Source organism: Montipora foliosa, chromosome 7 (genome assembly GCF_036669935.1).
Source record: "Montipora foliosa isolate CH-2021 chromosome 7, ASM3666993v2, whole genome shotgun sequence".
NCBI classification, from domain to species: Eukaryota; Metazoa; Cnidaria; class Anthozoa; order Scleractinia; family Acroporidae; genus Montipora; species Montipora foliosa.
The window spans coordinates 11,966,744-11,981,743 of record NC_090875.1 but is presented as its reverse complement, the minus strand read 5'-3'; the positions used below and the strand labels follow the sequence as shown (position 1 = coordinate 11,981,743).

Genomic DNA, 15,000 nt, shown 5'->3' with positions numbered 1-15,000 from the left:
GCCCAATTCACCTAGATCTCCACTAATGTACACATACATGCATCCATAGAATCTCCATGTAATAATTTATTTGTGAGGATAGGCTGACTTTTTCTTGCAAAGGATGAAAGTACCAGAGCAAGCTACATACTTTTATTTCATGTAAAATAATATTCTTGCTGGGTTTACAGAAACAACAATTTCTGAAGCATTCCTGCACTGGCCGAGAGGTTTTCTCCGCGTACTCCGGTTTCCCCTCTCCTCAAAAACCAACATTTGACTTGACTTACTTTCATTGTTCATTTCAGTCTACAGTGTCCCCTATTAGCGCGTGCCAGCGCTAGAACGACTAGCCACTTAAATAAAGTTCCTTTCCTTTTTTTTTTACTGGCACTGTGATAACACAAACCACAGGTTTCACATTTTAGATGATAGTGGACTCTTGTTTTGAATCAAAACAAAACACACAGAAAAAAAGATCACTTTCTTTGGTATAAATGTACATGTATGTCCTACATGTAATTTGCATCATTTTGAAAGTAAATTATATCTGGTAAATTTTCAAAATTTCATTATAATTAGATCAAACAGTTTTATTTTGAACAGTCAAGGACTTATTCTCTATTTCTTGCATTCACCATAATACACTTTGTTTGCCCCCCAAATTTTGCATTAACCATGGTCTTCAAATGCTCTTGGGGATACTGTATATTCCCAAGAGCATTTGAAAATGATGGTTTATGCAAAACTTGGGGGGGGGGGAGGGAGGGAGGGGGCAAACAAAGTGTATTATGGGGAATGCGAAAAAAGAGAATAGCAAATAGCTCCCATTTGTATTTTATTAAGTTAATGACACCTATTGTTAATACATGTTCAGTATGTTATGCGCTGATCAAATCGAAACTTCAACATCCCCCCGACCCCGGCAAACCATAGGCATTTGATTATCCTCTGTGTCCGGGGAGTGGGGAATTTGACCTTTACTAGCGTGGGGTGGGGAAAATTGAACTGGAAGCATTAGGTTTCAAATAATTTTTTTTTCAGGCACCGAAATCGCTAACATCTATAAAACACGTGTTTGGATGACATGGAAGAGTTTAAAGGAAGAGACGCAGCATTTGTGAGTGATTGGCTTACTAAAAAGGCTTCAAAAGGTCTTTATTAAAGACAGCAGGAGCTGACAACCATGTTCTTTAGTAGGGCATTTGAACACCATTTTGGCCTGAGGGGGCAGGAATTTGAACGATCCAATCTTCAAAAGTTCAAATGCCCGGGAGGGGGGGAGGGGGATGTTGAAGTTTTGAGTTGATCGGCACATTATTGCCTTATTGACATGCCAACAAGAGCCTCATTGGCTGCTAAAACAAAGGGTACGGGTACTTTTGTTCCTATGGATGACATATTTAAATCACAAAAAGAATGTTTGTAAGCAGATATCTTGGTCCATATAGAATTATAAATAGGATTTTACGTTTCTGTAAAATACAAGCTAAGGCCACTTTAGTCCACCTTTATAAATTACAATCATGAATGGGTAATTTTTGTCATTCAGTGAAACATTAAAATGGCCCTGCATCCTATGACTTGAACAAAAATCATTTCATAATCAAATTAAATTTGCTAACTCTACCTTCTGCCAGATCGTTGAGACTGACTTGATCCGTCATCCTGCAAAAAAAAAAAAATCACGTTCTGCATTTCTTTAATGGAATGATTTAAGTAATGTAACCTTGTAACTTTCATACAAACCTCCAATTCTTCTACTCTTCTCCTTTTAGTTTTATCCTTCGCTTTAGGCATTTTAAAGTAAGAAATTTACGCAGAAAAATTTAAGCGAAATCAACAATGAATATCATGTCTGATCATCGATTCCACGTTTCCCGCCATGGTGTTCAATTCAGTTCCGCGCTTATGTTTTCGAAATAATCTGCTGACCATTTTAAATGCGCCTGCCAATCGCTCCTTTTGGCCCTCAGTTTTCCACGGCCGACCGGCACGAATCCTGCATTTGTCCGTTTTCCGGGTTGTCGTCCGGTTTTCGCCAAGAGAAATGGCAGTATCCCCGAAACGAAAAGGCATTATTGATGACACTACACCATTGATATGCAATATAGAGGGTGTTGTGAAGAAAGAATATGTCGTAAGGGTTTTTTTTTGTAATGTTCAGTACTTTGCGGCAATGTTGTAGCAATTTTGTGCGTTGTCAACGTACTTTCGTGACAGCTGAGCTTTAATTGGGATCCTGCTTTTTGATTTCCCAGGATTATCTCATGAGAGTACAAAGAGGAATCAACCCTGACAATTCTTGGCAGGTACAGTGCTAGTTCGAGATCGCTATTTCCTGCTAATTTTATTGGCTCGTACGTATATATGTTTGTACATCGTATTAATTAGCTTCCACGATCGAGTTCTCAATTTTGATGAGTTTGTAGTTTGTACAGATTTTTGGCCATGGTACAGTTGCGTTTGGCTGGAACTTTGCCAGCACTCAAAATCAATTTTCCTTGGAATAGAAAATTATGGCTGTCTTTATGTACACATTGGCAAATAACAAAAGTAAACAGGAGAGTAAATTGTTTTTGTTTTTCCTTTTTTTTTTTTAATTTCTTGTGTTTTGTTTTGATTCAAAACAAGAATGTATCTAATGAAAAGGATTGCAACGTGTTCTTCATTTTTGGTGCACACTCTTTTAGATAATGAGATTTCAATGAAAAATATTTTGTAATTTGTTGTATCACTGATTTTACCTTAAAAGTTTCTGGTTTCATTGCTTTGGTGTTTTTGTACAAAAATAAAATTTTGTGCAGCTGATTCATGCGTTTTACGGTTCATTGACGCTATCTGAACAAGCAAATGGCTTCCTATGAAACTGCACAACGGTATGCGCTTTTGACCTTCTTAATAAAAGAAAATTTGCTCTCCTGTTATAAACATTGGTAATCGCAAGTTTCCTTGTTAAATCAATACCACTTGTATTTTCATAATTACCCATGTCATGTGATATTAATCCTTAATTTTAATGTTCCCCATACAATTGCCTAAAAGTATACTAAAATAAATAACTATTATTACTGTGCTCAACATTTCATATAAGTTGAACTACATAATTATGAAGGGGTAGTTTCTAAAGAAACTGTGGTGCTGCGTCGGTGGGGAAGTAGTACACAAAAATTTGGTTTTATCAACGGAGTTGATAATGTAAATTGGCCACCGTACAGAGATTCTAAAAGCTGACGTTTCGAGCGTTAGCCCTTCGTCAGAGCGAATTTATTTTGGATTCGCTCTGACGAAGGGCTAACGCTCGAAACGTCAGCTTTTAGAATCTCTGTACGGTGGCCAATTTACATTATCAACTCCGTTGATAAAACCAAATTTTTGTGTACATAATTATGAATTGATTTTCTTAACAAAATATCATTTCAGTCAATGAAGCTACTTATGCAGTTGCAAATTATAGTAAGCCTGAAACAATTAATCAGGGCTTGAATGAAATGTGATTGGACTGCATGATCAAGGAGCTGTCATGATCAAGGAGCTGGCCGCACAGGCATCGCGAGGACACGGGTTTAAGCCCCGTTGAGGTCCTGCGTGGATCATAGCTTCACTTGATATCATATCCTCAGTTCAATATATATGATTCATTTTATATCATGTATATATCATTTCATTCCATTAGCAGGACTTTTCCTTTGATGTAATCATTTGTTTGTTAAAATAACTCAAATTGTACAAGGTAGTAGCTCAATAAGCTACAACAACTCAACAGAGTAAAATACTAAGTCTGGCCGGTTTCAGCCGGTTTGGATGTCGATGGGTTAAATCTTATTAATTGGTATTTATAGTTGGAAATATAGAACCATCATGATTAGCTACAGATAATTATATCAATTCCCACTTATGTCCAGGAATGCACCTAATCACCTTATAGTTATTATAGGAAATTAACTCGAATTTGAAACTTCGCATTAATTTGAATTAATGTTAATTTCCACGCTGTTAACCCATAGACCCCTGAGGGTGACACTTAATAAATTTTAGTCTGTCTAATGCCAGACGAGTTTACTCGTCAGTGCGGGGCATCGAAGGGGTGTTTGAGGTACGAATGGGTAAATTCAAAAGGTGTGCGTTAATTTCCGGACCTTAATTACCATTATTTTCTCCTAAATCTGTGACATACTCCAGAGATTTTTTGCACCTAGCCAAACAATATATTTTATTTGCAAGTGCACTTTAGTAGCAGACACATTAATTTTCCACATTTTAAAATTCCACCCCTCTTTTGCATTAATTTCCTTTATTGGGAAGCAATTAATTCCTTCAAATCGCATTAATTGAAGTCGCATTTATTTCAAATATGTTAATTAATGTGAGCATAAATTTCCTATAATAAGTTAAGGTAGATGCACACCCAATTTTGACATCCAATATGAAGTGTCCCTTTAATTAAATAGTCTAAGCCTTTGCTACGGGACACTGAAAAACGCAGACTGCAGACTGTACTAACCCTAACCAGACCGTCTGTGAAATGAAAATTTGGTTATCCTGAATTAGGCCTAAATAACAATCGCTTTAACCCTAATTAGGCCTAAATAACATTCAGGTTAGCCAGTTTACGGTTCTCTCTCAATAATAGTGAAGGTAACACCATATTTTATCCTGGGTCTGCACGGTCTGCACAGTCTGCGTTTTGGTGTGACTGCTTTTGCTACCAATTATTTATTTCCAACAATAAGGTTTCATGCATTATTTTTAGCAGCTTAAGAGATTTTACTCCATTAGAAAGAGTAAAATTAAGTAACTAATTAAGTCTCAATCCTATAGGAGTCAGTTCACTTTTGACTGGCATTGTTAATGCATTGTTAATCCATTGAATCCATTAATCCATTAACTGTTTCCTATTAACAAATATTAAAGCTTGTCTTGAATTAGACAGTAAAAACTACTACATGTAAGCCTCACTCCTTAGGAGTGAGGCTTAGCACACGTGAGGCTTAGCACACTTGTTGTAAAGAGTAGGGCATGTAGTTCCCGGTGTTGTGGTCTGTCTTCTGTGGTATATCATGGTTGGGAGAGTAAAAAGGGCGCACTTAATTTGGAGCCTCACTCTGTTGTGCGACCCCACCACAGTTGTGGTGAAAGTTACAGTTACTGTAAAAAAAAGTCAATTGAGAGGATGCAGGAGTTGTAATTCAATCTAGAGACTGGTTCCCAGATATCCCAGGCACCCAACCTTCACTTAAAGTGACGCAGTTGTTTTAAAATGCATGCAGCTTTAATCTTGGGCCGATCGAAAACAACCTTGTAATTAATATTTAAGTTGGAGAAGGATGTGTTTTTTTTTCTGTAGGTTTCTCACAGGTACCGTGATTTTGTCACAATGCACTCAAGCCTTGAGGTAATCAACTCCTTAATACACAAGTGTTTTCTTTTTTTTTTTTCAAAACTGCTTTTTGTTTAAGATTACTCTAGAAGCCTAAAGTTAACCAAAATTAATAAGAAAAGGCTTGCTGCATTACAATAATTCATCTTGAATTTCAGTGAAGCTGTGCCTTGCATCAGATTCACATGCTTACATTTTATAAACATTGCACCTGTCCTTCAACATGATTTGTCTTAACGAAACTGACTGATCTTATCATTTGGTGTATGTGATGCACAGTGGTACATTACCATCAGAAAAATATGAACTATAATATACATACATGTATATAATCATACTGTACTGTATACATTGATGTAGATAATGTACCATGCTATATATATCCTGCTTTCACTTTTATTGTTTCTGCATCTTTAAGCCCCTTCCCAAGTTGCATGGTTTGCACAATATTCTTTCCATAAACAAAGTTTTATTTAACAATTATTCGCCGAAGGCGAAGTGATTATCGGTGAATATTCACCGAGACGAAGTCAAGGTGAATATTCACCTATAATCACTGAGCCTGAGGCGAATAATTGTTTTAGTATAAATACACAAGTGATTATTTCAAAAAAGAGAAAAAAAAAACATTTCAACGCGAAATCATCTTCACTTACAGTGGCAAAACGACTACTGGCAGCCATTTTGTCCGTCGAGGTGATTATGGGCTGATAATCCGAGATAGCGAGCCAATGAGAGCACGTGATTTTGTATAATCACCTGTGTATAATTTATACTAATAGCACTTATTGCTCAGACAGTTGGTAATTGTGGCCTTTTTCCTTTTAAATAATAGAATTTTAAGCATTATGCAATACATTGTAGGGTTAATAAATGTTATCTAGGTATTTAAAAGCATAGTTGTTGTTAGATAGTACATTGTATAATATTTCATTTCTGTAGACTTCAGGAATTGAGCTACCTTTGCCACCTAAAAAAGTATTTGGTAACATGGATACAGCATTTATCGCTGAAAGACAGCAGGGTCTACAGGTAAATAATCAAGATTTGTGTTTTAAAATATTATTTATTAATTATTAATTTCAATATTACATGTAATTAATATTATTACATTGAATCATTTAAATGTAGTATGCATGAATGGTGCCCTCCGCATCCTGAAGGGAAAGATTTTTCAATACATAAAACATTGCAGTATCTTGAAAACCCCCTTTTTTTCAAAAATGTATTCATTTGTCTTGTTCAAGTTGCCAACTTTTGGGATAGTGGAGGTGAATATTGTTCATTGTACATAATGGAATTACATAATGCCAGGCATTTAATGATTACAATCAATGTGCCAGTTTAACAGAATTTACAGTGAGTCCATTTGTGTTATTGTTTGTTTGCTTTAACTGTTCAAGCCAAAATAATAATTATTTATTATTGATGGTATAAATATTAATAAATATAACATTAGTTCTGTTTTGATCTCCTTTTAATTTCAGAATTACATAAACCTTGTTTTAGCACACCCTTTGTTGGCACGCCATATCTTAGTCAAGAGATTCCTTGACCCTAACAACTACTTGTGTGATTTTCAAGGTAAATTTAATATATAATATTGAAGGATTCAGCTGTAACAGTTACTGTATGTAACAGTAGTTGTATATTACATGTAAATGGCTTGCAAGAAAAATTATTAAATTTTAAAAACGCTATGACAGACAATAAATACCGGTATATGTTATTTGTCAGCTGGGAGGTCGATATAGCGAAAAACTGTTACAGTAACCGAGTTTCAAGACCAAAGTCACAGTTTTTTGCTATACGGACCGACCCATAATTAGCATGTAAATACTTATTTATTATTTTCCTCTTTTTCCTTTCCTCTCTGAAAACACTTTTTCAATATTATTGTTAACTCACACCATGCTTGATAGCGAATGCAGTGTTAATTAAAGTGACTTACAAACTGAACTTTTCAAAGAGAAATTTTTTATTTGAAATGCTATTTCCAAACCTCTTGTCTAATAAAAATTAACTTCTGTATATGTAAATGGATTCGGTGTTAAAAAACCAACCAAGGCTTGGATTCTGCCAGCCGTGAGCGGGATGGGTGAGAAAGTTTCACCCACTCCCGGAACAAATCGGATCAATTGCAGGATTTGTTGAATTCCGCCCGCTAACGCAATGAGAAAAAAGAAGTCTTTTTAAACAAAAATTAATATTACTGGTGATTTCAACTACATTATATTAGTCAAGCCATTTGGTCTATCACAGATAAAGGACAGAACTTCTTGTCAGCAGTTGGCAAACTGAAAAATGGTGAAAAGGTAATTAATGAAAGCAACAAAAAAGTTTAGGTTATAAGTTGTTTTTTTTTTTCTTTCCTAAAACAGAAAAAGCTATGCAAAACGTAGCCATGTTTCTGAGATCAGTGCCAAACTGGGAAATCGTGGAATCATTACCTGATATTGGTATGTTAACACTACATTGGAATGATGGTGATGAGGATGATGATGATGATGATGATTACGTGACCTCTTTCGATTCCTCTCCCATTATTAATTTATTGCACAGTTTGGTGTACTAGTACATTTACATGAAAGATTATAAAGACCCTCTTTTCAATTTCCATTTTTAAATGGTTGTTTCCATTTTTAAAAGGAGGTGTGTTTTGTACATCTAAGAGCAAGGGGAATTGGGGAGAAATTTAAACTGGGGTATGGGACAACAATTTAGGCAGGTACCATATTGGTTTACCAAAACAATTTGAAATATTTTGCAGAAAAACAGAGTTCAATTCTGCAAGATTAAGGTTTGATGTACCAACATACATGTAGGAGTAATTTGGATTACTAACAGGGCTGGCATAGTGGTCACAAGAGCACTCACCTTCCACCAATGTGGCCCAGGATCGATTCCTGGATTTTGAGTTTGTTGGTTCTCTACTCTGCTCCGAGAGGTTTTTCTCTCTCCTCAAAAACCAACATTTGATTTGATTTCTTCTGATTTCACCTTGAGACTTACATTTATAATAAATTAATCAATTAAGTGATGATGATGATTACATTGTATAATAATTATTGTTATTATAATTACTATTACTGTGGTCATATACAATGATTGTGCTATTGCATTGTCACAGGGTTTAAATCCGATTCATGTGAAGTACCATACATTTCCTTCAAACTGCTTCACAGACACCCACTTTCCTGTGACAGACAGTCAGTGATAACCTGATTAATTCTATCAATTATTATTGGAAAAATGGAAAAAGCATAATACACACTGTCAGTTCCTTTGCAAAATCAAATTGCATTTTCTGAGGCTCACTTCTGTAGACTTTTTTGTTTGTTTAGTTGGTCAGAATTGCAAAGTTTTCTTCTGGGGGTGAGTCTTGATCCAAAATAAGGGCCATCGTGACAGTGGTACACTGTGTAGGTGTGATTGATACATGTACTCATACTTGCAGTACTAGACTAAAAGTGTGCTTTTAATTTCTTCAATTTGTCTGAAGTTTTTTCCATGTGGCAAGAAAACGAAAAAAGATATTTCTTTTGGGAAGAAAGAAGAAAGGTGGCCCGCCTAGAATAGCTTTGCTAATTGCGGGTCGCTTAGGACTATGATGATATTCAATGCTAATAAACAAATAAATTGAATTGAATTGAACTGAATTGAAGTGAACGGACACAGCTTGATAAAAGTTTGAGGGAAATGGTATGTTTTCATGAATTCCTGACTAAACTGAGAACCTACCAGAGAGTTTAACCGAACATGTCGGACTACGCAAGATAGCTGTAGTGAGTTAATAGTGACAGAAAGTGTAATGATTGTGAAATCTGACAACTGCTACATAACTACTAACTAACGAGAGCTAAACCAGAAGCCTTGTGTGCAATTAATAATACTCACCAAGGCACCTGTCTGATGTTTATTAATTATTCCTGGAAAGACAGAACATTACATACATTATACAGTAACTTTTGCAAATGTTTCAGGTTGGCGGATAAGGAAGCAGTTCTTTTTAATAAAACCTACAGATCCTACCTTGAAAGATGTTAGAAATATTCTCACCTGGGTAAGGTACCTACTGTTACAGTAGTAACTGAAATCATTGATCAAATTTATTCTTCACCACTTATCATAGTCCATTTGTAAATCTCAAATGTTATCCTTCACATGGTTTGTGCTACTCCTTGAAGTCCTTGAAAAATCCTGGAATTTAATTTGGACTTCAAGGGCACTTGAGAAGCTCTTGAAAAAAAGATTTGGTGAGAAACTGGTTGAAAGTCCCTGAATTTTTGCGTGGATGAACTGAAGTGTTGAAAATTGTTGAGATTGCTTCAAGCTAAGTTAAAGAGACATTTCAAAAATGGACCCCAAATTTGACTAATTATTTGAAAAGATTACTGGAAATGCAATTAAACTTCCTGTGTATGCACTTAACTTGCAGGCCTCATTGCATTGTGAAACGGAGGCCATTTTTAAAATGTTATGAGATGTGTTCGTGTGTAGTTTGTGACGGTATGATGCATAGATGATGTCAAGAAAGGTATTTCAGCAAAGAAAACACTGAAACACAATGTACCCTGTATGGCATTAAAAGTCTTGTTACAAACACTCCTTGAAAACTCAATTTCTGGTTCTTGAAAACACCTTGAATTCTCCTGGAATTTTAAGTATAATTACAAAATCCAGCAAGATCCCCGCATTCGAAGATCTTGAGTCAATTATATCACAGGTTACCCAGACTCTCTGTTTGTGTCACATACAGGTTTCATAACATGAGTAAATATAGCCTAGAGAACATACACCTGTATGGGGCGAAGACGTGAAGTTTAGGTCTGGAAATTTGCTAGAAAATGAAAATAAAAATTGACTGTGATTGTGGCAACACTTACCACATGGTAAGTTTCATCGATTTTTATTTTCATATTCTGAAAAATTCCCAGACCTATTAAACCTTGTGTTCTCGGTCCGCACTGAAAGTTGTGGATCCTCCTTTTTTCTCCATTGATTTATGGCAAAAAGGTTGGTCTGTAACTTGCTTACGGACCTCTAACACCGTTATTAAGAGGTAGGTACAGCCTCTGAATAGTCAATTTTTTTAAAAATCTTGCACCTCTTTCCAATGTTGGTGTTATTTTGCACCTGTATAATTATTATACTTCACAGGCAATTTATTTTCATACAATTTTGGACCAAGAGTTCTTTTCTTGCAGACATCATATGGTCAAGATTTTCAAATGGATGAAAAAGACTTGGATGTTATTTTAAAATTACTCACATCTTTACAGGTAAAATCATCAAGATCTTGGTGGCGTAAATTGACCCCCTTTTAACAATAAAATAATTGGATTTCAGCATTTTTTATTTTGTGGGCACAGATCTGTCTATGACAGGGATGGCACTAGGATTTTTCAATCTGGGTCCTGGGACCCGCATGTTCGGCCAAATTGGGGTCCCAAACATTTTTTGGGGGGTCCCAAAATCTTGGTGACCCTCTGTGAGAAAAAGAGTATGTTTTAAATTATGAGAAAAAGAGAGTAACCAACTTGGAATTAATATTGACGCATATGCATAGGACCGGCCGACAAAGGCTTTTTCTAGAGCCGTTACATTCATTCCTGGACAAGAACTCTGTTAATGAAAGAGCACCCTTTCCAAGGGTTTACGCATCACTGGTTTCCTGCCTTAGGAGCACCGAACCGTGACGTCTTTTGCTATATATTTGCATTTAGTGACTTGCAGAGTACATTCCTCTGAAGAAGACCGCAGAAGGCGGTTGAAAATTTAGTTTTAACCTTTTTAGATGTTTTAAACTCCATTTCTTAGAACTTCAATTATGATCACAGCTAGATTGCTCAAACAGTTTTACAGACAACAGAATATACTGACAAATCAAAGCAAGTTGTGTGAGTTATTCAAGTCAGTGCCTTGCGTCCTGGGACGCATTAAAATTTCGATGATGCATTTTTTGGATTTTATTTGCGCAAAAATGCACGATTTCTGCGTTAACGCGATCCCTGTATGATCAGTGTGGCAATGGTAATAATATTAAAGGGAAATGTAGCGAGAGATGGCAGTAATTAATATTTAATGATATTGATTATGATCATGGCAATAAAGACGATTAATGTTACCAGGCGGTAGTGGTGAATTCACTGTGAAAAGCATAAAATTTAATGCAGCAGTGGCAACTTACATGTAATAATGATGGTGATGATGACGACAAAGATGACAATGACAATAAATTATTGAGAAGTCTAGATGATGAATGAAAGATGCTTCCATGTTATAATGTTATTGGTTTCAGCATCCTTATATTTACCCACCATCTTTTACGTCGTGTAACTCAGAAGGTGTCATAACTGTGAGGAATTTTCTTCCAAACGGAACATTGAGAGATTGCCTTTGCAATGTAAGTAAAATTAATGTTCTCTTGTAGTAGTATTTAAGAGGAAAAGAAGCTTATATACATGTAAGGTGGAACTGGTAGAAAATACATATGTAAAAGCTAGAAGATGTCAAGAATACAATACATGTAGTTATTTTAAGTAGCAGAAGAAGTCAGGTGATGTGCCTGTAGGGTACAGTACATTCTTTATGGAGCCTGGACTGTCCCTCTTCCCTCAGAAATTAACTTCTTTAAAGTGGACATAGTTTTTGAGCAAATGCAGAGATTGTCAACCCATTGACTCCTGAACCACACCCAATTTGTCGAGTAGAACTGGGGACTGATATTGATGATAAAGATGATAATTTAGAAGTGGACCGGCCAGTCTTTTAATACACATGCAGACAGCAACTTGCTTGGATTTAAGCTGATATTCCTTTTTTGTTGTCCGGCCCTTCTTCTTGCTTAGATCTATTATGCCCTGTTCACACCAAACCCTAACCTTGTTTCGAAGATGTTTAGTTAAACATGTATGGTTTCAAAGTGTTTTCTTTTTGTTGACTACAAATTTAGCACAGATCAAAGCATGCATTGAAACTCATCCGAATCTCATGTAAAAGCCAGCCCTACATTTTTCTGTGACTGATTTTCATTTTATTTAAATTAGTTTAATTAAACACGTCTTGTTGATGTGAATGGGGTATAAGATATTCTGGTTGTAACTGGTGGCCAGCCTGACTGTATATAAGGGCACTGTCCATTTAACAGCACTGACCAGCCAGACTGGGCATTTGGAAGGACTTAACTAACTCTGCAACGCATTCAAATTAAGCCACACTTCGAGGATGATGTATACTCTCCAGAAGAATGTGAAGGATTATCATGCAAGTGTTCCTTCGAATTGTTGCATTTTCTTTGCAAATTATTGGGTCTGGCCGGCCAGTTCTGACAAAAGGAAAGCACCCTATTAAAGAGACCATGTTAATTAGTTCTGTGCTCAGTTACCGGGCGTTTGAATAAAAGCGAGGCTAGAGTTGACCTTGCTTTGATACAAACCTCATTGCTTTTCTTATGTAAGTCATGTTGTTGTAATGCTAACAGGTTCCATTTACTTAAGAAAAGTGGTGTCAGGTTTGTAGCAAAGCAAGGGCAACTCTAGCCTCTCTTCTTTTATTCAAAGGTCTGGTAACTGAGCACAAAACTGTAAAATGGTCTATTTATTTTCTGATACCTTTCCTAATGCATAGAGCAGTTTTCAATTGAGTTTCGAAAGCAATTTATTAGCGAATTGCTTTGGTTTTGCATTACTTCATTCAGTGATTGGTTCAAAGTTCTTGCGCCACTTTTTCAACCAATCAGAAGTGAAACCAAAACCAACCATGGCTCACGTGTGCACATTTTGCCGCGCTTTCTGTCAGCTACGTGTAATTACATCGAATTTTGATTGGATTACTGGATTGCCTCCGACCTTTTTGATTGGCCAAAGTAATTGCTGTGGTGTTGGTTTTATGACACGCGATTGAAACTCGCTCTAGATATGGGCCTAATCATGTAATCGTAACGTGGTGGAGAACTTTCCTACTCCTGACTTTGTTTTGAACTAGTTGAAACAAATTTGCAATGTACTGTTCTGTAATTGGCCTTTTTTTTAAACCTAACCTTGATAGAGACTTAAATTCCCTTCTGATTACAGTGCTGGAAATAATTTTTCTTTATTCACAGGACATATGTCCTTTCAAATCTTCCTTTTGGTCGGACATTTGACAAATTGGACCGGACATAATTTATTGACTGACAACACGTTGAAGAAGAGAACTCAAGATGTGCTGGTGAGATGTTCGGTCATCGTGTCCGATCATAATGTGAAATTGGCCGGACATTTTCAAAATTTGGTCGGACAATGTCTGATGTCCGACTGTTATTTCCAGCACTGGATTACTAAGGTTATTCTGAAGTCGCTACACCATTAATATACAGCCACTATTGAAACTTCTGTGCATACCTTTTTTTTTCTTAACAGGCCAAACCTAAACTAAGTCAACTTAGAAAATATGGTAATCCAAAGAATAGAGGGGCCTTACATGAACAACATATTCAGCTCTTTGGAAGACAGATCTTAGAGGTAAACTTAACAAGTTTGTTAACCTTGAGCACCTTAGCCATTACGAACTTCAAGGAAAAATAATTCAATCAAACCTCAATTTTTTTTGTATTTAGAATTCTTCGCTTTCATTAGTTGTTGTCCTTCAGTAGCATATTGAGAGTAATGATTCCAAGTTCGAATGAGGCCTAACACTATATACTGTGAAGTTTTATATACCCAATTATTCCATCATAGATCAACCCTAGTATTGGAATTGGGCCAGTAATTCAACTGACAAACCTGAGGTTGACGGTGCACTCATTTTACTCCCCCCTCTCCATCAGTGCTCCGTTTTACGGGTATGGCTTGGCTTCCTTGTGAAAAACATCTCACATACCCACGGCCTGCTCCCGTTCTGGCCTTGTAGCTCAGTTGGTATAGCAACGGTGATCAAATCCGAAGGTCGTGGGTTCAAATCCCACCCTGGTCAAAGTTTTTTGCTGTCCTCGTGTGGGCCCAATTCCAATACTGGGGTTCATATCTGATGGAATAATTGGGTATATAAAACTTCACAGTAGTGTTAGGCCTCATCACTCGAACTTGGAATCATTATTCTTCGCTTTGTTTGCCTTCTTAATATGAAGAAGAAAAGAGAAGGAAAGGTCCCCACTCAGTCTCAGTATGCTCACATTCTTCAAAGAAAAAGTTTGTAATTTGATCAAAATATGGTATTGTTGGGTTATAGTCAGGGCACCAAAGAAATTAAGTAAAATGATGCATGCCACATTCAATCAATCATTTTGTGGTCTTGCTGTTGCTGTCATATGAAGCTGCTAATTGTCCATTTTTTAATACTTTCTTCTCCTTGAAAGAGTGACTTTCTACTTACTGTATAGGGCTTGCATGCGCTCTATATTACTACTCTCCACCAAGGGATTGTTGCACTGAATGTGACGTAGTATTTTGCAGTCATTAGTCTTTCTATTCCTGATATCTAACCTCTGGTTTTCGTTTTCTTAGGCGTTAAGGTTCTTACACGAAAAAGGGATTCCCTATGGTTAGTACATTTCATCATTTGCACACAAAGGGTAATGTACAGCATTTGTTTATGATGTGAACGCCGCTTTAGTCTTGAATTTTGAATATTGCGTGTCCTTGTTTTAAAGTGACACGAGT

General features: G+C 36.4%; 2 protein-coding genes across 3 annotated transcripts in view; one reads left to right on the top strand and one right to left on the bottom strand.

The window, feature by feature from the left end:
- LOC138010897 (non-structural maintenance of chromosomes element 3 homolog) overlaps nt 1–1,896 on the bottom strand; it is a 24,482-nt gene extending 22,586 nt beyond the window's left edge. The window contains exons 1-2 of one of the 2 annotated variants that reach the window (XM_068857917.1): nt 1,729–1,896; nt 1,610–1,647 (exon numbers count right to left, since the gene is read on the bottom strand). In XM_068857917.1, coding sequence (XP_068714018.1) covers nt 1,610–1,647; nt 1,729–1,779 — 89 coding nt within the window. In that variant the 5' untranslated portion in view covers nt 1,780–1,896. The remainder of the gene's footprint in view (nt 1–1,609; nt 1,648–1,728) is intronic. The other variant, XM_068857918.1, reaches the window with a different exon arrangement.
- A 55-nt stretch (nt 1,897–1,951) lies between these two features.
- The window catches only part of LOC138010743 (PX domain-containing protein kinase-like protein), a 28,973-nt gene continuing 15,924 nt past the window's right edge, over nt 1,952–15,000 (top strand). Inside the window, exons 1-11 of the mRNA XM_068857717.1 lie at nt 1,952–2,119; nt 2,241–2,291; nt 5,327–5,374; nt 6,302–6,391; nt 6,847–6,943; nt 7,741–7,818; nt 9,343–9,422; nt 10,567–10,641; nt 11,661–11,765; nt 13,762–13,863; nt 14,845–14,881. Coding sequence (XP_068713818.1) covers nt 2,030–2,119; nt 2,241–2,291; nt 5,327–5,374; nt 6,302–6,391; nt 6,847–6,943; nt 7,741–7,818; nt 9,343–9,422; nt 10,567–10,641; nt 11,661–11,765; nt 13,762–13,863; nt 14,845–14,881 — 853 coding nt within the window. The 5' untranslated portion in view covers nt 1,952–2,029. The remainder of the gene's footprint in view (nt 2,120–2,240; nt 2,292–5,326; nt 5,375–6,301; nt 6,392–6,846; nt 6,944–7,740; nt 7,819–9,342; nt 9,423–10,566; nt 10,642–11,660; nt 11,766–13,761; nt 13,864–14,844; nt 14,882–15,000) is intronic.